We start from the raw sequence: 26,176 nt of genomic DNA, 5'->3' as shown, positions 1-26,176 counted from the left end.
CAAGAAAGGGAGAGGAATGGGGGGAGTGTTAGCAGGAGTTAAGAATAATATAAAAACGGATAGCATGGAGGATTGGGGGTATGGAATAATTATAAGAGGAATCGATTTAGAAGAAGAGCGAAAACTAAATGTGATAGTAGTGTACATAAATAGAGAAATAGATGCGGCTCTGAAAGAGTTGAAAGAGATAACAGAAGGAATGTTAGAGAAAGGAGAACAGATCATTATAACAGGAGATTTTAATGCGAGAATAGGAGACTGGCAGATAGGAAAAGAAGGGGAAAAAGAAAGAAGTAGAAACTCAAGCGATGAAGTTGTTAATGCGGAGGGGAAGAAGCTTGTAAATTTCTGTGAAGAAGTAGGATGCGTAATAAAAAATGGTTGTACAAAGGGGGATTGGGAGGGGAAACAAACTTTCATAGGAGGGACAAGTTACTCAGTGCTTGACCTAGTGGTAGAAAGAGAAAACGAGAAAGGTAGGGTAATAGAAGAAGTGATAGTTAGAGAGAGAATAGAGTCTGACCATTTACCGGTAGAAATTATATTAAGGGGAGTAAAGAAGGATAATGGAAATTTAGAGAGAGATAGGCATAATAAAAATAGAGAGAAAAAACTGAGGTGGGTAGAAAATAAAGGGAGGGAATACAGAGAAAGAATGGAGGAAAAAACGGCGGAGATTGACAAAGAAGTAGGAGGGATTCAAGGTAGTTGGGAGAGACTCTTAGAAGCTATTAAGGATGTGAGTAAGGAATTAATACTTTCAAGAAATCAGGGGGGAGAAATAGGAAAGGGGGAAGATATAGATGTATTTGAACAGAAAAGAAAAGCATGGAAGGCATTAAAAAAGTGGGTTAAAACTAGGGAGGATAAAGATAGAGAGATGATGAAATAGGAAAAAACCAACTCAAGATATTGAGGGAAACAAAAAAAGAGGTTAGAAAATAGTAATGGATGCAGGAATTTTGGGAGGCAATCGACCAGTTCAGAGGGAAGAGAAAAAAGAAGGGAGGAGGAATAAAAAAAGAGGAATGGGTGGAACATTTCAAAAAGCTGCTAGGGGCCGAAGAGCAAGTGGTAGAGGGAGATGAGGATAGGAATAGAGAAGTAGAGGCGGGAGAGGGTGTAGAGGAGGAAGGATAGAAGAGTTAAATCAGGATATTAGCGTAGGAGAGGTCAAAATAGCATGGGGTCAAATAAAGAGTAAAAAAGCGGCAGGAGAAGACGGGTTGTTAATAGAGTTCGTAAAAGGGTTACCGCCAAGCTGGATGGAGGAGTTAACAGAAATTCTAAATGGAATATTCAACGAAGGAAAAATGGCAGAGGGATGGGACAAAGCTAGGATTTTTCCAATACACAAGGGGGGAGATGAAGAGGTTGTTAAAAATTATAGGGGAGTCTCACTTTTAGATGTAGGATACAAGGATTATAACGAATATTTTGGCAAGGAGATTGAGGGGATGGTTGGAAAAGAGCGAGGGGTTAAAGGAGAGCCAGGTAGGTTTTAGGAAGAAAAGAGGAACTAGAGATCACATTTTCGTGCTAAATATTTTGATTAATAATAGGATAAAAGAAAAGGGAAAGAAATTATATGTGGGCTTCGTTGATTTTAGAACAGCATTTGATACGGTAAACAGGGAAAAAATGATGGAAAAATTAGAAAAAAGGGGGATAAAGGAATGGTTTCTAAGAATGATAAGAGGTATATACCGAAATACGGAAATACACGATATACGGAATAGCGCTTGCGAAAGGCGCAATTATTTGTATATTTGTATAGCGCTATTGTCTGTGTAAAAATAAAAAAAGAAAACTTTGTTACTCGCTTGAATCGAATTAGATTTATCGAATTTGCTTTGTATGGTGGCTACGTCGCGCGTGCGTGTCGATTCTGTGAACTAAAGCCGTTCGCACTGTCTTTCTTAGAATTGATTGCTTGCCGAAGCAAGATGGCGGCTTTGTGTGTAATCTCGCGCGCGCGCACTTATTTGCCTTATAAAATAAAAAATGGCGATTCCCGCGTGAATCGCCGCGCAAAAATGATGAGAAGAATTTCCCGCTGCGTTGTCGAGGGGATGCTGGACTTCTCGATGAAGGCGCCGGTGTCGGTGGCTTCACGCAAAGCAGGAGTGATGCAATTCCCCCGTTGAAGGCGCCGGTGTCGGTGGCTTCACGCGTATCCAACGACGAACCCGCTGCGCTGATGTGCGATGGAAAACTCGGCGGCAGCTGCCCCGCGCCGAAGTGGCCTCTGGATGCTGTGCTATGCTGCGGTGTCCAGGAAGCCGTTGGTGCGAGTTGGTCGACGTGCCAGCACGCACACTCTTTCTCGCGCAACGTCGAGTTGCGACAAGTATATACGCGCCGGCATGCCTGCGCGCGTATAGCTTGGAGAAAATGGCGGCGGGTCTTGCCGACCTGTTGCTGCCGCGCTCGACCGTGGAGACGTGTGTCGAGGAAGTCGGTGATGTCGACTTATTTTTGTGTGGCTCTTCACGTGTGTACCGGCGTGCCAGCGTATCACGGAAGGGCTGCGATGCGCGTTGACTGACGCAATCGCAGCATGTCTTTGTCCGCGAGCGTGCGAGACAAAGAGGCCGTTGCTAGAGAGAGAGTCGCGTGCACTGTCACTGACACTATTCTTCTCGTCGAAGGTGCTGTGGCTGGTTGCCAAAAATCACGTCGGGGTCACCAATGTGGGAAGAGGGTGGTCGGACACCAAGAACAAGGCTCTTCTCCTGGACAAGGCACTTTATTTCGGTCTCTCTCTCTCTCGCTCTCTCTCTCTCTCTCTCTCTCTCTCTCTCTCTCTCTCTCTCTCTCTCTCTCTCTCTCTCTCTCTCTCTCTCTCTCTCTCTCTCTCTCTCTCTCTCTCTCTTTTCTTAGAAAAATTTTCAACACCTCAATACCAGCTTATCTACTAGCCTATTTTGACTTCCACGTCGCACTCAGGCCTGTCAGGGGCGAGGTGACTCCACTGGACATCCCGTCCTTCAAGACGGAGACGCTGAGGAATTCATTTTTCATCAGCGCCTCCTACCTCTGGAACAGCCTTCCATCTCAACTTCGCGACACACTATCCATATCACACTTCAAACAAGCAGCCAAAAATTATTTCTTTAATTTGGAAAACACATAAACATCGCACAAACATACACACATTCTCATTCATCTCATTTCACTTCATTCCATTACACACTCTTCACACGCACTAGCACCCTTACACAAAATTTTTATTCTTTTTATAATATACTATAATTTGTTATATGTACAACAAAATGTACAAAAATAAAGAGCAATTAATCTAATCTAATCTCTCTCTCTCTCTCTCTCTCTAGCCCGTCTGGCGTGTGCTCTGGTCAGAACGGAACTGACGGCGACTAGCTGCGTGCGAGCGCTGCTCTCTCTATCTCCGCAGTCGGACGTACCGTCATCTATCAGTGGGACACCTACATATATAAGAAGGAAGGTCAGTATGGTAAAGGTATAGGGGGGCAAGGGCTTTATAATTTTAACTCTGATTTTTCAAAAATGGATGGTAGGTTTCTGATTTATCAACGTTTAAGAATAGCATAAAATAACAAAAGAAAGTGAATATGGTAACTTATTTCTAAGTAAGTAAACAAATGTCTATGCGAAAACGAAGACATGTAGCTTTAATACAACGCAGATTTTTTACTTGCTTAATTTGCCGTCGTAATTTTTGAAGAAATAAAATATTGTTTGACATATTTTGTGCTACATATACTAATAGTTCAAGTCACTGTTAATAAGACCAATATAACAATTCCAATTCTACCTCTCACTCTCTCTAAAAAAATGCGTCTATAAAATTCTAATTACAACAATAATAAAGTTGATATACATATTAAGTGGATGTCGGCGCAAAAGTTTCGCAAACCCGCCATGGGGTATTTTGTATTTCCAAACTTCTAGAAAAACAGAATGTTCGATCGAAGTTTTCTTTCGGTAGAACGATTAATTAAACTTAACACTACGGCGCTACAGACTCGTATTTTCATTTGCAAGCTTTATTTTAAAAGTTTTATGTAAAATTAGATTTTAAGATTTGCCGCTGCAATGGCATGAGTACGATTAAGTATGCGTAAACATCTGTTCGTATTTCCAAGATTTTAGAACAACAAAAAGTCCGATCAAAATTTTCTTTCCGTAGGACGATTCATTTAATTTAACACTACGGCGCTACAGACTCGGTTTTTCATTAGCAAACTTTATTCAAAAAGTTTTAGGTAATAGATAAACAGTGTTTTTTGGGCGATATTCCCTTAATTAATTTGTCATTCTCAATCTTTCAGTTTTTTTAGAAAATTTTGATAATTTACTTATCGAGTTATAACGGTTTCAAGAAATCAATCTTTTGTGTGTGTAAACAATAAACAACAAAGGATAATCTAAATTTTCCGCGGTAAAATGATAAGTTATTCATTTTCTTTCAGATTAATATAAAAAACTTAATAAGCTCTAAATATAAAGGTTTTTATAAAACAAAGATGCGTCGACAGAAAAAGTAGATTTTCCCAATTATTTTTCAGTAAAAACAAATAAAATTAGATTTGGTGGATTTAAACCCACTGAGTAAGCGCTGAGATATAGGCATATACGAACAAATACACGCACGTTTTTTGCACAAATGTATTTGTACAAAGCTTCCTTAGAACGGAAGCAAAAATCTCTATTTTCAAAAACAAGATTTCTGTGATTTTTCAACGTACATACCTTTTAAATGAGTATCCTTTACTAACAAACCATAGTGTTTGTAACGCATGTATTGATTTCCGCGTTTTGTGTGCCTATAAGCAGAATCAAGGTGACTTTTTCTTGACACGACACCTTTATTATTGGTGCTGCCTTGAACAGCAGGAGTGTCGTGTCTTAAATGTGTGGACCGGAGCCTTTCTGTATAAGAGAAGTTATCAAGTTAGAGTCAAAAACCGCACCACATAACAACAAAGACGCTGTAAGCAGTAAGACACGCTGTAAGACGCTGTAAGTCTTGCATCAAAATGAATGATTATGTTTATAAAGTAAAGTACAAAATATTTTATGTGAGTGTATGAGAGATATGGGTATGTAATATTTAGAGTGAGCAAGTGTTGGTATGTATGAGACGATTATGTGTTTTCAAGTATAAATAAGTATTCATTAGCTAGTTTTCTGAGTTATGAAATGGTTCTTGTGGTGCGAAGGTGTGATGGTAGAGAGTTTCAGAGGTATGAGGTGCTTATGTAGAATTAAATCCTTAGCGTCTTTGTCGTGAAAGTTGAAATGTCTAGGGAAAGTCTAAAAAGGTCAAAATATAGGAAGGCTGTGTTAAACAGTTTTTATGAGAAGCAGGCCGCAAAGTACTTCCTACTCCCGCCTTTATGGGGAGATGTGCTCATCCCTCCGTACACCATTGATTGATCGAATTACCGAAATTACGAGTATCTGGAGTTTTATGTCAAGTTCTTTAATAAGGTCACAGTATGCTAATGTACAGGAGCGCTTGTACAAGATGTTTGTGCAGCCGAAGATTGGTAAATACCGTCGTCAATAAGAGTGCGCATAGATAATGACGTTTGCGAAATAACAATGTGAGTGCAACTTGATCTCTGCGTGCGAGTCAACGCAATATGCATCTAATTTATGCTTGTCAGCTCACCACAGTACCATGCTCTACTCGTAGGAGCACACTGTAACAAGCAACCCTTCCCATCACTCTAGCTTACCTGAATGTTAGAGGCTCACCTTACCAGCTTTTTTACCCTCTAGTTTACGGTGATCTTTTCTTATCGTTTCTCACCAGCATAGGTGTGCTGAGGGGGGAACCCGCTACTCTTGATAGTCCATAGGTTAATCGTCTATCCAATGTCATCTCGGACTCGTTAGCCGTCTGTTGAGAATTCGCTGTTTGTAGAGGTTAAGCGAGTAGCGCCAATGTATTTGTAGAAGTGGGAGTGACTGGCACAAGGTACTAACGGGAGGACAGGAATGGAATTCAAGTTATATTGTTCTTAAAATCAAACTTTATTTGCAAAAAAAGTTAAAATTATACTCGTGATGTAGTATATTCAGAAGGAAATGCAAAATTATGACGACCAATCGCATTTATACATGGCAATAATCCTGCATTTGGAACCACATTCCATGCTAAATATAATGAGATGTTCTTGTTGCCTCTGTAAAAAAAATGTATAATACATATGATATATAATATATTGAATAATATTATATAGATAAGTAATCCAACATGATAACGCTGTAAGGATAATCTGTTAACTAACATAAACTATGATTTAAAGGCCAAGCCAGAGTCAAAACCTGTAAAACTGCTGCCAAGTCCTTAGCACTTAGCTTCCTTTTATTCCGCTTTTTATCATTGTTCTAAACGTAATATTATTTTTTTATAAGTGCGATCGAGATATAGTGCAGTGTACACTGTCCGTGCACTAAGTACTAGTTGTGGATTATTCTTTATTTAACGTACGTAAATGCCTACGCCAAATAGCAATTACCTAGTATGTTAATGTACGCATTAAAAGTATTTAAAGTGTTCTATTACGCTTTAGTATATAATTAATTGAGCTTGATTTAGAAACGTACACAAATATATCTATATATATACAATGGTATTTAAAATACTGAGGTTTCAATTTTTTCATGAAAATTTTATGATTTGATATTGAGACTGGTGCTCCTTATGTAAAATAATTAAGATTGAAAGTATTTTAAAAATCATTAATGTACTATATTTTATCTATTTAAAATATAAATTTTTTAGAGGAAGCTACGTGCCAAAGAATTGGCAGCGATTTTTTTTATGTCATAACAATTGAACGGAACAATCAATCTCGAAAATCTTGCGGAAAAAGTAGGTAATTTTTTTTTTTTAGGTAATTCTTTGAGATACATTATTGCTAAATATATTTTATAAATCATATCATCAAAAAAAAGCCAAAATATTTTTTGTAAAAATCGAATAATGGCTATAAAATTGACATAAAATGGTTGCAATCTTAAGTTTGTTTACGATACATTCTAACACACTTCCGAAACAACCAAAAAATACCAACGTAAAACCTACCATATATAAACGGTTTTTACGAGCAGACCAGCCACGCACCCGAAGCTAATAACATTGAAACGGTATCTAAAATATATAGTCAAATGCAGAACAACATTATATTAGATTCAACATTATGTGGAAACTACATTATTATTAGATTTCTTATGCTCGTTCATACGGATATATACTATCCTTTATGTTTAACCCGCGCGCGTAGCAGAATAGTCATTGCATTCCATTTTGTAGACCACATTATTTTTAAGATTTTTTTCTTTCTTGTATTTACTTTTTATAATGTTGTTCTGCATTTGACTATATATTTTAGATACCGTTTCATTGTTATTAGCTTCGGGTGCGTGGCTGGTCTGCTCGTAAAAACCGTTTATATATGGTAGGTTTTACGTTGGTATTTTTTGGTTGTTTCGGAAGTGTGTTAGAATGTATCGTAAACAAACTTAAGCGTGCAACCATTTTATGTCAATTTTATAGCCATTATTCGATTTTTACAAAAAATATTTTGGCTTTTTTTTGATGATATGATTTATAAAATATATTTAGCAATAATGTATCTCAAAGAGCATAAAATTACCTACTTTTTCCGCAAGATTTTCCAGATTGATTGTTCCGTTCAATTGTTATGACATAAAAAAAATCGCTGCCAATTCTTTGGCACGTAGCTTCCTCTAAAAAAATTTATATTTTAAATAGTACATTAATGATTTTTAAAATACTTTCAATCTTAATTATTTTACATAAGGAGCACCAGTCTTAATATCAAATCATAAAATTTTCATGAAAAAATTGAAACCTCAATATTTTGAATACCATTGGGTCCTCATAACATCATAAAATCATAAATTGTCTTAAGACATTCTGAACTTCAGTAGGCGAGTTATAAGGTTTAATAGAAATAGTAATTTTCAGTTATACAAGGTATACAGAAGACAAAGAATTTGAATCCTGATATCTTTTAAACTAAACGGTTTTATAAGCTGGAAAAAGAACCGAGCTAAGGTGATCAAAAGATCGATATTTTACCAAAATAGAAACTCAATTAAAGCCTTTTCTTACTCCCGTAATCGTATGGCATAGAAAACCCATTTTTTTATTTTCGATTTTTAGCTTGAAAACTAGTCATCAAAATGGTTTAAAAATTTTACAGCTAATAGATATTATGGTTTTTTATTGTCATATTTTTTTTTCAAAACTTTTGACGATTTAGTTTTGGAGATATAAATTTTATTCTTAAATCACATTATTATGATAAAAATTGAACGGAACCGCAATCTAGAAAATCTTGCGGGAAAAGTAGGCAATTTTATGCTGTTTTAGGTACACTATTGTTGTATATATTGTATAGATCATATTATCAATAAAAAGCAAAAATATTTTCTTCTAAAATAAAAAATGGCTATATGAGCATAAAATGGTCAGAATCATAAACAAAATGTTTAAATTAAGAATCAGAAAACATACATGCATGCCAAATTTTATTACGATCGATTGCGTGGTTTCAGTATTATGACGGTACACACACACACACCCACACACACACACACACACACACAGATGTATGTGTACAGACACAGGTACAAGGAGTAGTTAAATCGAGCGGGTACACTGACATACACCGCGCTTTTTGTACACATGCGCATTATGGTATACCCTGATATATATAATTTGTTAGGATTTGAAGTTAGACATTGAAAATGTATCGGAGTGGAAAATTTTACTGTCAAAACATGCTACGCAGAGAATTGACTCCGTTAGTCCCTATCATGTAACTATAATTACTATTCATTAGCAATTTTAACTGTTGTAATTAATTTTGATAAAGACTAAAGGAGTTAATTCCCCACACAATGGAGAGCGTCCGTGGCTCAGTTGGTTAAGGCGCATGGTTTAGCCTTCCGAAATACGTTCGCTCAATGGGTTGTGGGTTCGATTCTCGGTAAAGTCACTCGAATTTTTTCTGAGTTACTTTCAACGGCAAAAGACCCAAGACTCCGGCTGTTTCGAGGCAGGTTTTCCCCGGAATTTTCCTTTAGTGTAATTCCGGGTTTTTCCTGTCTTACAGGCGTAAGCCTGGTCGAATGCGAAACAGTGGTAGGGACCGAAGGTAAGGCAGGAATCAAGGTAGCCAACCCGATGCATTAGGCAGGGAGCGCTGGCCTTACCGGTGTGGAGCTGGTCTAATACGGGACCTTTTCCGGGTAAGGCTACACTGAGAGACGGACCCGATGCCCTCTCGGGGGCAGAAAATGCTGGTTTAACCAGCAAGGTGTGTGTCTGAAAATATGGTCTTCACCGGAGAAGTCTCTCAGGGTGGAAAAATATAGGTAGTGAGGTAAAAAAGAGATAGGATTGGGCACACAGGATTTTCACACAGAGGTGGTGGAAGGTCCCCGGCAACTGGGCCAAAAAGGCTGCGCCGGTAATGGAGAGATAAATAAAAAATTCCTCACACAATGGACCGTGTTAACTATATACCTTTATTTATTTATTTATTACGCTCGGTAGATACGTAGTAAGTACACAAGAATGGTTTGTATCTGATCAATATATTATTTAATTAATTGATTCCAACAACTATATTACTATAATATTTGGAAAGAAGTGTAAGTTATATATATATATATATATATATATATATATATATATATATATATATGCGTATGTTGTGACGGCCGAGTGCACGTCAAATGTCTAGCGGCTAATCATGTACTAATTGTAATAAGATTATTGTTTCAGCAAGCTGCCAACGAGCGCCGAAACAAGCGAGAACGAGAGACGAGGCAAGATAGAGACAGAGAGAGAGTGAGAGCATAGGTAGCGCGGTTGCCGCCTGGCCGCACAGCGTTGGCGAGATATGACAACGATGTGCCGACGGCCGGGAGAGCCACGACTAGAGTTAGTCTCGCTGCGCTATCCACACGAGTAGCTCGCGCTACTATATACGCGGGTTTGTTGTGAGTCCTGCGAGCATCCCGAGAGCGAACGATATTCGTCCGTGCGTTACTGACGAGTTGCTGCGACGCCCGTCCAAACTGTTACATCTCCACGTCCGAGATTGGACCACGTCCGTTGCGTCAAGTACTACTGCCACTACTGAGCTGTAAGTACCTGCACTCTCACTCTCTCACGTCGACAGGGTAATATCTCTCGTCTCTCTTTATCGTTCGTCGAAGTGTGCGGCGTTTGCACCTCCGTGTATAGTTACAATTGAATATACATTTCCATATCTAAACTTATCGTGTGTTATTTACTACGATCCGACCTACGCCGCCTCCGCGGGCTCATGTAAAAACACGTGCATGATCTGACTCGGCCGAGCCGTGCCTACTGCACGCCCGAGTATTAACCGAGTGTTATAAATGGCGCCCCAAAACGTGTGTCAAGGACAAGCTATTTAACTCGCGAGTGTACAAAAATTGTATAGCGGCTACTCGTGCTACAGTGTCGACACATTGTAGACGTAAGTGAGACTCGGAAAAAAAAACTGACCGCAACGGTAGAAAGTATTAGACAGCGTCGAATAATACGCACAGTTTAACTTTGTAGCGGCAGGCATCAGCCTTCAAAATTCGAAACGGTCAACGACCGAGCGGCCAGCGACAGCGAGCGTATACATTGTTTACATCGCGCGCCGCAAACCAAGAGCTCGAATTCTTACAGTGTCGCCCGTTAGGCAGGGAATTTTTGGCTGAGTGCGAGTGAGACGGATGAACTATAGTCAGTATAGGAATTCAAACTATTGTATGGATTTTTGAGAATTCTGTTTGCACTCTGATGCAATTTTTATACCTGACTACTGTTTAAGCCGTAATCTCGCAGTTCAACAAATTGTTGTGTTATTAGGAACGTTAAGGCATAAATCGCGATAATAATTTAGAAAAATTTCGCGAGATCTTGAGCCTGGTTTTGTGAAAAATAGCTGCGTACTTAAGTACAGAAACGTACGAATAAATATACGTATACCATCAACACACAGCCGCTCCGGCGTATAATTGCTTTTACGAATTCGCGTAGGAAAAAAAAATTTTTTCATGATAGAGGGTTAGTAACATTTAAATTCACAAATAATTTATTAAAGTGGAATTGTTTTTTTTACAAATTAGTAAGTTTTTTTCTCTTTCTCAGATTTTAAAACTTGTAGCACAAAACGTGCGTGATTACTTGCTGTCAGGCAATTTATCGCGGTTCAAAAACAAATTATTATTATCGTTATATAAAATTTAATTGAGTGATTAAAATTAAATCACACGTATTAATCGAAAAAGCAAACGTGTGTTCCAGTGTCGACAACTAATTATTAAATTCACTTCGAGAGTAACTTGGATTGTTGAATCCTGAGTTTTTTAGGTTGTGCTGAATTTGACTCGGCTCTGCTTCACATTAAATGTCAGAATACTCAACGAGCACAATGTCCTTAACTGGCTCGTACATAGACTTAAGCAGATCGAAAGTAGCAATACAAGACCACGTAAGATCTATGGACATGAATACGTTAGGTCAAGCATTAGATTTCTTAGGTTTCCAGGATAGGGGGACTGATGAAGACAGAATGCGTCGATTGTTTAGGTGCCTAGCAGGTGACTACGCGCCAGAAGAATTCCGTCCATCGCTAACCCTGTTAAATTCGGAGGAGTTATTTAGGTCGCGGGCGACACGACGTGCGTCGTACATAACGAATTATATCCCTCAGGAAGTCAGCGGCATATTTGAAGAAGAAGAGCGGAACGCGAATCAAATAAGTCTAAGAATTTTGCACCAAAGAAATGCAATCAGCAATCCTGATGCCGAAAGTCAGGAGCAACAGGCGTATCAGCCTACGGATTGCAGCAATCGAAGCGGCATCGAAAACGAATTCAACTGGTTGGAACCAGTAACAATAGGGTTCGGTCAACCGCTACATAGAGAACAGGTTCGACAACCGTTAGCAACAATTTTCGGTGGTAATCCGTGCGATAATACTAGCACGGTAGGGATTGACGTTGTTGAGGAAAGCCTCGAAAATCCAGATCAAATAAGAATAGATGCGAATCCCCCAGAATTAGCGGATGAACAAGAGATAACATCGAACGTCGATTTCCTGATGTATTTAGCCAGCGACGGCAGCAAGTATAATTTACCGAAAAGAGTCGTCGACGACCTATTAAAGAAAGACGATGAAATCGCACAGTATAAGAAAATACGAGATGAGGCGTGCGAATATATAAAAAAATTACGCATAGCTAACAGCGCTCAGAGAGAGCCTCCAGCGTGTAGTACCCGTTTAAGAACATCAGAATTTACACGGTCGAAAGAAGATGCACCACCATCAGTAGGGACCAAGAGTAAACACGTAGATTTTAATGACACGTACACGACTAGGTATTTCGAACCAACGAAGAAGAATCTCTCAACTTCAGAATTAGAAGATAGCAACATATACCAGCAACCTCAGCGAACGCTAAGTCAACAGTCGACACCACACAACCATACGCCTGGCCAAATACGGCCGATTCAGCCTCCGTATACGTTACCACGGTCGATAGCAGCTATCTATCCAACGGATGCAAAGGAGCCACCCCTCTGGTTCAAGACTTGGGTCAGCAACAATTACCCTTCAATAGCAAAGAAGGATAACTACGGCCGTCAGAACCATAAAGGGTCCAATAGATCTACCCAGGGTAAGAAGAAAACCTTTGCGGAAAATCAGCAGACGAAGTCCACAGTGCCAACAGATGTGAAAAATAAATCCGTCTCCAAGGAGGCCAATAAATCGTCTGGAAAATCGAGTTACTCAGCAAACAAGGAAAAAAGAGAACTAGCTTGCTGGACTTGTAAGTCACCGGGCTTTACGAAGAAGACGTGTCCCAATTGTGCGGGAAAAGCCAAAGGGGAATAGTAAGCGAGATCCGTACTGACCCCGAGGTTAATTCAGGGATCTCGGCATCACAGTCGACTGAACAACTAAATCCGACTGCAATAGCACACTGTGCAGCGACCAGTAGTAACGCTGTTTTATCCGACCAGCGCTGGTGGCTGCAGGTGCAGGTAGGTGAATTCAGGGTCAGGGCCCTTTACGACCCAGGAGCCACTCAAACTTGCATCGGGGCTACGTCCGTACAACTAGCCAGTGCATGTAACGCAGAAATAAAACCATCTGACGGTAAAACCTCAATGGTGACTGGAACAGTCGACTTGCCCTTCACGATAGGTGGACAAACCAGGACGCTTACTACGCTAGTAGTACCTGACTTACGTGAAGGATGCGATTTAGGCGCTGACTTCGTTCTACAATTCGACACCAGGCTTAACCCTCGTGAACGAACGTTAACAGTTGAAAATTCAACCGAAGTCATAAACGCCTGTGAAGCGGTAACAGACGGAACCACTCGTCCGGTCTTAGCTTCGATTGGCCTGCAGGATTTGCATGAAGGCCAGAAACGGATGTTAGAAGAATTACTCGATCGGTTGATTCCTAAAGATGATGGGCCGCTCGGCTTTACGAACTTGGTGGAGTTCGATCTAGAGGTAGAGACATGTCGTCCGATCAAGCAGAAATTCTATCCGGTTTCGAAGAAACTCGAAGAAATGCTCTTTTCTCAAGTAAGAGAGTTACTAGCAGCAGATATCATCGAGCCTTCGTTCAGCGACTGGGCTAGTCCCGTCGTGATGGTGAAAAAGGGGAATAGTGGAAAGCGTCGATCGTGCATCGACTTCCGCAAATTAAATAAAGTTTCAAAAGTAAGCGCTTAGCCCCTACCTTTCATGGATACTATCTTGAATAAGCTTCAATGTTCTCGTTACATATCTACGATAGATTTGAGCAACGCTTACCATCAGATAAAAATAAAAAAGGAAAGTCTACCGTATACAGCATTCAAGGTCCCGGGAATGGGGTTGTTCCAATGGAAACGTCTGCCGTTCGGCTTAGCTGGTGCTCCTGCCTGCTTCCAGCGTATGATCGATTCCTTGATTACGCCCGATCTCGAACCACACTGTTACAGCTATTTGGACGATATTATCGTCTGTACCGAAACGTTCGAAGACAATTTAAAAGTCTTAGAGATCGTGCTGACGAAGCTAGCCAAAGCACGATTGACTATAAATCGCGAGAAAAGGCATTTTTGTCAATCGGAAGTGCGGTATCTTGGCGTGCTCGTCAACAGGAACGGTTTCCGTCCGGATCCGGATAAAATCGCTCCGATTATAGAGTACCCGACTCCGAAGACATTAAAACAACTGCGCAGGTTTTTGGGAATGTCGTCGTGGTACAGGAAGCTCCTCAAAGATTTTGCAACGATAGTTGAACCTTTAAATCGACTGCTTAAGAAAGGAACAAGCTACGTTTGGGGGGAGGACCAAGAACGCGCGTTCGAGCAAACTAAAATGCTGATAGCATCCGCTCCGGTTCTCCACCGACCAGACTTTATTAAAACCTTCTGTCTACAATGCGACGCTTCTGGCACAGGCCTTCGTGCTGTTTTAACGCAGGTGATAGAAGGGGAAGAACGTGTGTTATCGTTCGTGAGTCGCACTATGACTCCGCCGGAACGGAATTACTCAGCGAGCGAGCGTGAATGTTTAGCGGTTCTCTGGGCGATAAAAAAATTCCGTCCGTACGTTGAAGGTTACCATTTTCTGGTGATTACCGATCATAGCAGTCTCAAGTGGCTAAGTAATTTACGAAATCCAACTGGACGTTTAGCCAGATGGGCACTTGAGTTGCAGGAATATGATTACACGATCGAACATCGCAAAGGCTCAATGAATGTGGTTCCCGATGCGCTGTCGAGACTTTACGATGAAGACGACGTAGAAGAGACACGTCCGATTATTGCGAGTATTATACCAGAGGACGAAACAACTGACAAATGTTACACCGAATTAAAGAAGGAAGTAACTGATAACCCGCTAGTATTTCCTGGCTTGAAGTTATTAGGTGGAAAACTATATACCTACCGGCCTGACGCATTCATCGATGATGTTTTCGAAGATGAGAATGCTTGGAAATTAGTACTTCCGAAAAAGAAAAGAGCTCAAGTTTTGAACGAGTGTCATGACGAAGCGACGTCAGGTCATTTTGGCCACAAGAAAACGCAAGAAAGAGTCGCCCTGTCATACTATTGGCCATCGATGAAAAAAGATGTGACAAATTACGTCCGAAGCTGTTTGATCTGTCAACAATGCAAAGTTGAACAAAGAAAACCAGCTTGTCAGATGGGCAGTCGCAACTTCTCGCGTCCATGGGAAACAGTTGCTGGTGACGTAATGGGTCCGCTACCAAAGACTACTCACGGTTATGAATATTTACTGGTGTTTCAAGACGTGTTTACCAGGTGGGTAAAATGCATACCTATACGAAAGGCTAACGCTCAGACCATCATTAAAAACTTGAATGAACGGGTTTTTCTACGGTTCGGAACGCCAAAAGTCTTCTTTTCCGACAACGGAACAGAGTTCCGAAATAAGGCTATGGATAAATTCCTAGTGGAACGGGGAGTACACCATACGTACGCACCACCGTATCACCCTCAGCCTAACACCGTAGAACGTGCGAACCGCACGATTAAAACGCTGATCCGCGAATATATCGAGGGTCATCATAAAAACTGGGACGAACATATAGCAGAGTTCGCATTCAGTATGAACACGGCTACACAAGACTCACTCCAGACTTCTCCGGCGATGTTGAATTTTGGTAGACAGCCGAGCCACCCCAAATCTCTGCTTCGACAAGAGGAGATTGAAGCTATAGCCAACGAAGATCAGATCGCTATATCTGAATGGAAGGCTAGGATGGAGAAGCTGAGAGAACTCCAAGAAGCGGCTAACGATAACGCTCAAGAAGCGCAAGCGCGCCAGGCCAAATATTTCAACAGCCGACACCGAAATGTGGAGTACTCAGTAGGCGACGAAGTCTGGAAGAAGAATAGAGTACTGTCATCAGCAGCGGAGGGAGTGTCAGCTAAATTAGCTCCACCTTTTATCGGCCCCTTCAAAATCAGCCGTATACTGAGCCCAGGTATTTACGAACTAGTTGACCGAAACGGAACGGTTGATGGACCGACTGCTGTCGAATATTTGAAAAAGTATCACAATAGAGAAGAAAACGACGGTGAGCCTGTCGCAGCAGCAGACGGCTGTGAAGTTACTGATCAAGTAGACGACATCAGGACTACGTCCGTCAACAATGAAGAAATTGAAGAAGCGAAAGAATCTAACGCAAGTAGCGAGCGACCGAAAAAGCGCGGTAGGCCGAGAAAAACGCGATTACTTGTAAAACGCAAAACACTACCGGCGAAGATGGTAAACCCGACAAACACCGTAAGCGTCGTGGTAGACAAAGCGAAACGCGGAAGACCGAAAGGTTCGAAAAATAAACCGCGTGACGTTCCGAATAGTTTGTCTCCTAGGAAAACGCGAGCGCAAAAGGCGGCGGGTACGGTTGACAATTAAAATCATGCGATTAGGGAGCTTCATTCTTCTGTATACCGTCCCATTCTCCACTCATAATTCCCTTCTTCCCACATAGACGGCTGAACGCAAGATGGACGACATCAGAGAGTTAGCAGAGGAGATTGTGCAACAAATCGTCGAAGAGTCGATGAGTCGCACGGTCGAGGACACGCCAGCAGTACCGGCCAACGTCCCATCCGGATTAAGGGTGGGAAGCGAACTGCTCAACCGGTGGATTTTTGCTATCCCGGAATCACCGACCGAGATCGAACTGAGGAAGCAAGCTCTGCTGAAAGAACTGCAGGTGATAGAAGACGCACAGTTCGATCAGGCTCTAGTCAGAAGACAGCAAGCGAGAAACCGAGCGACGCAGCTCAGAACAGAGCTGATCGCTGCGCTGGAAGAAGCCATCGCTATTGGGCCGGAAATTAAGGAGAAGTATGGCCACCGGCTGGATTTACCTAAGGGAGACACAACCTTAGTAGAAACCGTGGCATTTCTAAAGGCCAAATGCAAAGCGAAGCCGCAACCATTGTCAGCGCCACCGGTTGTCCCGAAGACGGCTCCAACAGCCGTAAGGCCAGATTCGACCAGCCATCAGCCCGACATGACGTCGAAACCCACGGCCGCTCCAGCAGCAACAGCCGTAAAGAAACGGCCGACGCTAACCAACGAACAGTTGAACAAAGAGTTCGACCGTAACCGTGAACTGAAGCGTCGAGCGAAAAATAGGCTGCCGACTTACACCGAACCTGGACCGCAATGCCCCATTTGCGGATACCGAGGTATAGCTTGATTGGACGAGTGCCCCAATTTCAATGTCCATGGAATGGACTTAACGTACGGCGACAAGTACAAGAAGAAGTAGAAGAAGAAGCTCAGGCTAACGGCCCCAATTTCAACGTCCATGGAATGGACTTAACGTACGGCGACAAGTACAAGAAGAAGTAGAAGAAGAAGCTCAGGCTAAAGGCCGAACCACTTCATTTCCTCCTGTACCTTACCTCAATCCCGTGCAATGAAGCTTTTTGTTTTTTTCTTATTTCTCTTCTTTCTCTCTTAATGTTTTTTTAGAGGCAAAAGACTGCCGTACTGGCCAACGGCCGTATGTAAAAAGAGAGGCAAGAGACTAAAAATGAACTATTTTTTTTTATTTACTTCTTTCATTATATGTATTATCTAGTTAATGATGAAAATAAAAAGTCAAGTTTTCCTTGTAAAAATTGATATTTATTACAAGTTCTTATTACCCAGTTAGACATGACTGAGTGCGAGCTGGTACACCTGGCAGGGTACACAGCGTCTGGGGGAGGGTGTTGTGACGGCCGAGTGCACGTCAAATGTCTAACGGCTAATCATGTACTAATTGTAATAAGATTATTGTTTCAGCAAGCTGCCAACGAGCGCCGAAACGAGCGAGAACGAGAGACGAGGCAAGATAGAGACAGAGAGAGTGAGAGCATAGGTAGCGCGGTTGCCGCCTGGCCGCACAGCGTTGGCGAGATATGACAACGATCTGCCGACAGCCGGGAGAGCCGCGACTAGAGTTAGTCTCGCTGCGCTATCCACACGAGTAGCACGGTAGAAAACTAGGGTTGTGTCTCCCTTAGGTAAATCCGGCCGGTGGCCATACTTCTCCTTAATTTCCGACCGAATAGCGATGGCTTCTTCCAGCGCAGCGATCAGCTCTGTTCTGAACTGCGTCGCTCGGTTTCTCGCTTGCTGTCTTCTGACTAGAGCCTGATCGAACTGTGCGTCTTCTATCACCTGCAGTTCTTTCAGCAGAGCTTGCTTCCTCAGTTCGATCTCGGTCGGTGATTCCGGGATAGCAAAAATCCACCGGTTGAGCAGTTCGCTTCCCACCCTTAATCCGGATGGGACGTTGGCCGGTACTGCTGGCGTGTCCTCGACCGTGCGACTCATCGACTCTTCGACGATTTGTTGCACAATCTCCTCTGCTAACTCTCTGATGTCGTCCATCTTGCGTTCAGCCGTCTATGTGGGAAGAAGGGAATTATGAGTGGAGAATGGGACGGTATACAGAAGAATGAAGCTCCCTAATCGCATGATTTTAATTGTCAACCGTACCCGCCGCCTTTTGCGCTCGCGTTTTCCTAGGAGACAAACTATTCGGAACGTCACGCGGTTTATTTTTCGAACCTTTCGGTCTTCCGCGTTTCGCTTTGTCTACCACGACGCTTACGGTGTTTGTCGGGTTTACCATCTTCGCCGGTAGTGTTTTGCGTTTTACAAGTAATCGCGTTTTTCTCGGCCTACCGCGCTTTTTCGGTCGCTCGCTACTTGCGTTAGATTCTTTCGCTTCTTCAATTTCTTCATTGTTGACGGACGTAGTCCTGATGTCGTCTACTTGATCAGTAACTTCACAGCCGTCTGCTGCTGCGACAGGCTCACCGTCGTTTTCTTCTCTATTGTGATACTTTTTCAAATATTCGACAGCAGTCGGTCCATCAACCGTTCCGTTTCGGTCAACTAGTTCGTAAATACCTGGGCTCAGTATACGGCTGATTTTGAAGGGGCCGATAAAAGGTGGAGCTAATTTAGCTGACACTCCCTCCGCTGCTGATGACAGTACTCTATTCTTCTTCCAGACTTCGTCGCCTACTGAGTACTCCACATTTCGGTGTCGGCTGTTGAAATATTTGGCCTGGCGCGCTTGCGCTTCTTGAGCGTTATCGTTAGCCGCTTCTTGGAGTTCTCTCAGCTTCTCCATCCTAGCCTTCCATTCAGATATAGCGATCTGATCTTCGTTGGCTATAGCTTCAATCTCCTCTTGTCGAAGCAGAGATTTGGGGTGGCTCGGCTGTCTACCAAAATTCAACATCGCCGGAGAAGTCTGGAGTGAGTCTTGTGTAGCCGTGTTCATACTGAATGCGAACTCTGCTATATGTTCGTCCCAGTTTTTATGATGACCCTCGATATATTCGCGGATCAGCGTTTTAATCGTGCGGTTCGCACGTTCTACGGTGTTAGGCTGAGGGTGATACGGTGGTGCGTACGTATGGTGTACTCCCCGTTCCACTAGGAATTTATCCATAGCCTTATTTCGGAACTCTGTTCCGTTGTCGGAAAAGAAGACTTTTGGCGTTCCGAACCGTAGAAAAACCCGTTCATTCAAGTTTTTAATGATGGTCTGAGCGTTAGCCTTTCGTATAGGTATGCATTTTACCCACCTGGTAAACACGTCTTGAAACACCAGTAAATATTCATAACCGTGAGTAGTCTTTGGTAGCGGACCCATTACGTCACCAGCAACTGTTTCCCATGGACGCGAGAAGTTGCGACTGCCCATCTGACAAGCTGGTTTTCTTTGTTCAACTTTGCATTGTTGACAGATCAAACAGCTTCGGACGTAATTTGTCACATCTTTTTTCATCGATGGCCAATAGTATGACAGGGCGACTCTTTCTTGCGTTTTCTTGTGGCCAAAATGACCTGACGTCGCTTCGTCATGACACTCGTTCAAAACTTGAGCTCTTTTCTTTTTCGGAAGTACTAATTTCCAAGCATTCTCATCTTCGAAAACATCATCGATGAATGCGTCAGGCCGGTAGGTATATAGTTTTCCACCTAATAACTTCAAGCCAGGAAATACTAGCGGGTTATCAGTTACTTCCTTCTTTAATTCGGTGTAACATTTGTCAGTTGTTTCGTCCTCTGGTATAATACTCGCAATAATCGGACGTGTCTCTTCTACGTCGTCTTCATCGTAAAGTCTCGACAGCGCATCGGGAACCACATTCATTGAGCCTTTGCGATGTTCGATCGTGTAATCATATTCCTGCAACTCAAGGGCCCATCTGGCTAAACGTCCAGTTGAATTTCGTAAATTACAAATCCTGCAGGCCAATCGAAGCTAAGACCGGACGAGTGGTTCCGTCTGTTACCGCTTCACAGGCGTTTATGACTTCGGTTGAATTTTCAACTGTTAACGTTCGTTCACGAGGGTTAAGCCTGGTGTCGAATTGTAGAACGAAGTCAGCGCCTAAATCGCATCCTTCACGTAAGTCAGGTACTACTAGCGTAGTAAGCGTCCTGGTTTGTCCACCTATCGTGAAGGGCAAGTCGACTGTTCCAGTCACCATTGAGGTTTTACCGTCAGATGGTTTTATTTCTGCGTTACATGCACTGGCTAGTTGTACGGACGTAGCCCCGATGCAAGTTTGAGTGGCTCCTGGGTCGTAAAGGGCCCTGACCCTGAATTCACCTACCTGCACCTGCAGCCACCAGCGCTGGTCGGATAAAACAGCGTTACTACTGGTCGCTGCACAGTGTGCTATTGCAGTCGGATTTAGTTGTTCAGTCGACTGTGATGCCGAGATCCCTGAATTAACCTCGGGGTCAGTACGGATCTCGCTTACTATTCCCCTTTGGCTTTTCCCGCACAATTGGGACACGTCTTCTTCGTAAAGCCCGGTGACTTACAAGTCCAGCAAGCTAGTTCTCTTTTTTCCTTGTTTGCTGAGTCACTCGATTTTCCAGACGATTTATTGGCCTCCTTGGAGTCGGATTTATTTTTCACATCTGTCGGCACTGTGGACTTCGTCTGCTGATTTTCCGCAAAGGTTTTCTTCTTACCCTGGGTAGATCTATTGGACCCTTTATGGTTCTGACGGCCGTAGTTATCCTTCTTTGCTATTGAAGGGTAATTGTTGCTGACCCAAGTCTTGAACCAGAGGGGTGGCTCCTTTGCATCCGTTGGATAGATAGCTGCTATCGACCGTGGTAACGTATACGGAGGCTGAATCGGCCGTATTTGGCCAGGCGTATGGTTGTGTGGTGTCGACTGTTGACTTAGCGTTCGCTGAGGTTGCTGGTATATGTTGCTATCTTCTAATTCTGAAGTTGAGAGATTCTTCTTCGTTGGTTCGAAATACCTAGTCGTGTACGTGTCATTAAAATCTACGTGTTTACTCTTGGTCCCTACTGATGGTGGTGCATCTTCTTTCGACCGTGTAAATTCTGATGTTCTTAAACGGGTACTACACGCTGGAGGCTCTCTCTGAGCGCTGTTAGCTATGCGTAATTTTTTTATATATTCGCACGCCTCATCTCGTATTTTCTTATACTGTGCGATTTCATCGTCTTTCTTTAATAGGTCGTCGACGACTCTTTTCGGTAAATTATACTTGCTGCCGTCGCTGGCTAAATACATCAGGAAATCGACGTTCGATGTTATCTCTTGTTCATCCGCTAATTCTGGGGGATTCGCATCTATTCTTATTTGATCTGGATTTTCGAGGCTTTCCTCAACAACGTCAATCCCTACCGTGCTAGTATTATCGCACGGATTACCACCGAAAATTGTTGCTAACGGTTGTCGAACCTGTTCTCTATGTAGCGGTTGACCGAACCCTATTGTTACTGGTTCCAACCAGTTGAATTCGTTTTCGATGCCGCTTCGATTGCTGCAATCCGTAGGCTGATACGCCTGTTGCTCCTGACTTTCGGCATCAGGATTGCTGATTGCATTTCTTTGGTGCAAAATTCTTAGACTTATTTGATTCGCGTTCCGCTCTTCTTCTTCAAATATGCCGCTGACTTCCTGAGGGATATAATTCGTTATGTACGACGCACGTCGTGTCGCCCGCGACCTAAATAACTCCTCCGAATTTAACAGGGTTAGCGACGGACGGAATTCTTCTGGCGCGTAGTCACCTGCTAGGCACCTAAACAATCGACGCATTCTGTCTTCATCAGTCCCCCTATCCTGGAAACCTAAGAAATCTAATGCTTGACCTAACGTATTCATGTCCATAGATCTTACGTGGTCTTGTATTGCTACTTGCGATCTGCTTAAGTCTATGTACGAGCCAGTTAAGGACATTGTGCTCGTTGAGTATTCTGACATTTAATGTGAAGCAGAGCCGAGTCAAATTCAGCACAACCTAAAAAACTCAGGATTCAACAATCCAAGTTACTCTCGAAGTGAATTTAATAATTAGTTGTCGACACTGGAACACACGTTTGCTTTTTCGATTAATACGTGTGATTTAATTTTAATCACTCAATTAAATTTTATATAACGATAATAATAATTTGTTTTTGAACCGCGATAAATTGCCTGACAGCAAGTAATCACGCACGTTTTGTGCTACAAGTTTTAAAATCTGAGAAAGAGAAAAAAACTTACTAATTTGTAAAAAAAACAATTCCACTTTAATAAATTATTTGTGAATTTAAATGTTACTAACCCTCTATCATGAAAAAATTTTTTTTTCCTACGCGAATTCGTAAAAGCAATTATACGCCGGAGCGGCTGTGTGTTGATGGTATACGTATATTTATTCGTACGTTTCTGTACTTAAGTACGCAGCTATTTTTCACAAAACCAGGCTCAAGATCTCGCGAAATTTTTCTAAATTATTATCGCGATTTATGCCTTAACGTTCCTAATAACACAACAATTTGTTGAACTGCGAGATTACGGCTTAAACAGTAGTCAGGTATAAAAATTGCATCAGAGTGCAAAAAGAATTCTCAAAAATCCATACAATAGTTTGAATTCCTATACTGACTATAGTTCATCCGTCTCACTTGCACTCAGCCAAAAATTCCCTGCCTAACGGGCGACACTGTAAGAATTCGAGCTCTCGGTTCGCGGCGCGCGCTGTAAACAATCTATACGCTCGCTGTCGCTGGCCGCTCGGTCGTTGACCGTTTCGAATTTAGAAGGCTGATGCCTGCCGCTACAAAGTTAAACTGCGCGTATTATTCGACGCTGTCTAATACTTTCTACCGTTGCGGTCAGTTTTTTTTTTCCGAGTCTCACTTACGTCAACAATGTGTCGACGCTGTAGCACGAGTAGCCGCTATACAATTTTTGTACACTCGCGAGTTAAATAGCTTGACCTTGACACACGTTTTGGGGCGCCATTTATAACACTCGGTTAATACTTTTCTGCCGTGTTATAACCAGGGCCAGAAGGGCCCTTTTTATTGTAAATTAACGTCGGGCGTGCAGAATGCACGGCTCGGCCGACTCAGATCATGCACGTGTTTTTACACGAGCCCGCGGAGGCGGCGTAGGTCGGGTCGTAGGAAATAACACACGAGAAGTTTAAATAAGGAAATGTATATTCAATTGTAACTATACACGGAGGTGCAAACGCCGCACACTTCGACGAACGATAAAGAGATACGAGAGAGAGTGAGAGTGCAGGTACTTACAACTCTGTAGTGGCAGTAGTACTTGACGCAATGGACGTGGTCCAGTCTCGGACGTGGAGATGTAACAGTTCGGACGGGCGTCGCAGAAACTCGTCGGTAACGCACTGACGAATATCGTTCGCTCTCGGGATGCTCGCAGGACTCACAACAAACCCGCGTATATAGTAGCGCGAGCTACTCGTGTGGATAGCGCAGCGAGACTAACTCTAGTCGCGGCTCTCCCGGCCGTCGGCACATCGTTGTCATATCTCGCCAACGCTGTGCGGCCAGGCGGCAACCGCGCTACCTATGCTCTCACTATCTCTATCTCTATCTTGCCTCGTCTCTCATTCTCGCTCGTTTCAGCGCTCGTTGGCAGCTTGCTGAAACAATAATCTTATTACAATTAGTACATGATTAGCCGTTAGACATTTGACGTGCATTCGGCTGTCACAACACACACACACACATACACATATATAATAGTTTATATATATATATATATATATATATATATATATATATATATATATATATATATATATAGACACACACACACAGACACACACACACACACACACACACACACACACATATATATATATATATATATATTAGCCATTTAAACCTTAATATTGGTGAAAATAAGAGTTCGATCCGGACTACGACCACCAAAAAATTCATAGAGATACCTTTTTATAATGCAGAAGTTTCTGTATGGGCCTTAGAATGGCAGAGACCCTGTATCTTTAGCTAAAAATGAAGATATCCATAATTTTGTGCTAAAATGATTAAAATTCATATTTAAAGTCTGTGGCAAAGCTTATTAATTGCTTGGAGCATTCCCGAAAAAATCTCAGAGGTAGCATACAGTTAACTTTTGTATGTTTCTTGCAAAAAATTATAACAAATAATGCGATCATATCCTCAATCTACGCGACTACGCGAAAATAGCAGTGGCGTTTCTTTCAATAGACGAGGAGTTCTCCAAGATGGCATACTTTGGGCCTCTTATTTTTTTGGAAGCTCCTACGCTTCGAAGTGGAATAGCTCTAGGATTTAGATTTTTGTTCGAAATTTAATAAGCTATAAACTGAGCAGAGTTGCATAAATGTACGTATAATATAAATATTGTATACGGCGACAAACGAACTAAAAAAAGCAGTTTTCAGGTGCATTGGAAACTGTTTCTGGAACATATTGTTGTGACCGAGCCTGAACGTTGCGCGATTCGAACACCATGAATCGCGCATAGCTACCCTTAGCAACGAGATCAACCACGTCGCGGATGTTGTTGTTTAGTTAGAGTCTGGTTCTGTCAGCTGTGAGAACAGTTGTGTTTACGTTTGAATAAAGAGTCCGAGTTCAAGAATGATTTTCTATAAATAGCGTGTTGTTATTTTTATTATCCGAACCCGGTCATAACATTTTGGGGGCTCGTCCGGGATAATTTATCCAAACACCATGAACGCCGAATTGGATTTTTGGTTATGGATTGCCTCACGGATTGAAGAACAAGAAACGCATCCTGTTGTACGTAGTATCAGAGAGAAGGCTATCATGGAAATCGCGAAGGAAGATCAATTGAGGAAAGAAACTGAGACAAGAATAGAAACGCTTGAGACGGAAGTGAACGATCAAGAATTGGTCGAAAATTCTGTGTATTTGCGTTCTGAAAAGTTGTTAAAAATCACAAAAACACCAATTCCAACCCCAAGAACATCAACTCAACCAATTGCATCTCCAAGAATAGTCTCAAGAACTGATCTGCAAGCTGAGCAACTACGGAATGAAGAATTAGCAAGGCAATATCATTCAAGCTTGCTGCTCATAAACGGCTGTGTCGATTTGCTTGAAAAGCAAAAGGATCTTCATCTACAATTTAAACAGCTAAGTCAATTGAACACACACATCACAAACACAGACATAGACACAGACATAATCACTGAAGGGTCAATTTTTGATGAATCGAATTTAGTTGATACACATTTGATACACGTCAAGAACGAATTAGAATTACCATCTAGCAACACAGTTAAACACCAGAATGTGTCATCGATGAATGCCGCTGTTGATGACACTATTCTAAAACTACATAGACGTGGAGATACACTTAAAAAGATCAAAAAGACAGATTTAGATTATTTCCAAAATTCTATGAGTTTGACAAAGAAAGATGCGATACTGCAGATGTTGTGTTCGTTCCGTTTCAGACCAGCAAAATCCGGTTCGAAAGGTTTATTGAGTGAGATGTCTGGCTTTTTGATGTCGTCGCTCACATCTTTGCCGTTCGATGAAGGAGATCGGATACGAATGATGACATCATACACATCCACGCCGTTCGATGGAGGAGGCTGGATAAGAATGAGGCTGTTCCTGTAATGACACGTACCAACAACGACGAAAGATCCTGATTAAGACATTTCACCAGATTGAGACGCATCAACCCGAATGTGACCGAATCAAACCGATTTATGAAGACTACTCTGCTCACGGTTC

The 26,176-nt window shown here is 42.1% G+C and overlaps 1 protein-coding gene across 1 annotated transcript in view; it reads right to left on the bottom strand.

Annotated features, from left to right (window-relative positions):
• Positions 1–6,003: 6,003 nt before the first annotated feature.
• The window catches only part of LOC116417005 (signal peptidase complex subunit 3), a 95,503-nt gene continuing 75,330 nt past the window's right edge, over positions 6,004–26,176 (bottom strand). Inside the window, exon 6 of the mRNA XM_031928016.1 lies at positions 6,004–6,176. Coding sequence (XP_031783876.1) covers positions 6,047–6,176 — 130 coding nt within the window. The 3' untranslated portion in view covers positions 6,004–6,046. The remainder of the gene's footprint in view (positions 6,177–26,176) is intronic.

This window comes from Nasonia vitripennis (genome assembly GCF_009193385.2).
Source record: "Nasonia vitripennis strain AsymCx chromosome 3 unlocalized genomic scaffold, Nvit_psr_1.1 chr3_random0014, whole genome shotgun sequence".
Classification (NCBI taxonomy): domain Eukaryota; kingdom Metazoa; phylum Arthropoda; class Insecta; order Hymenoptera; family Pteromalidae; genus Nasonia; species Nasonia vitripennis.
The sequence above is the reverse complement of the archived record's forward strand: the minus strand, read 5'-3'. Positions and strand labels throughout refer to the sequence as shown.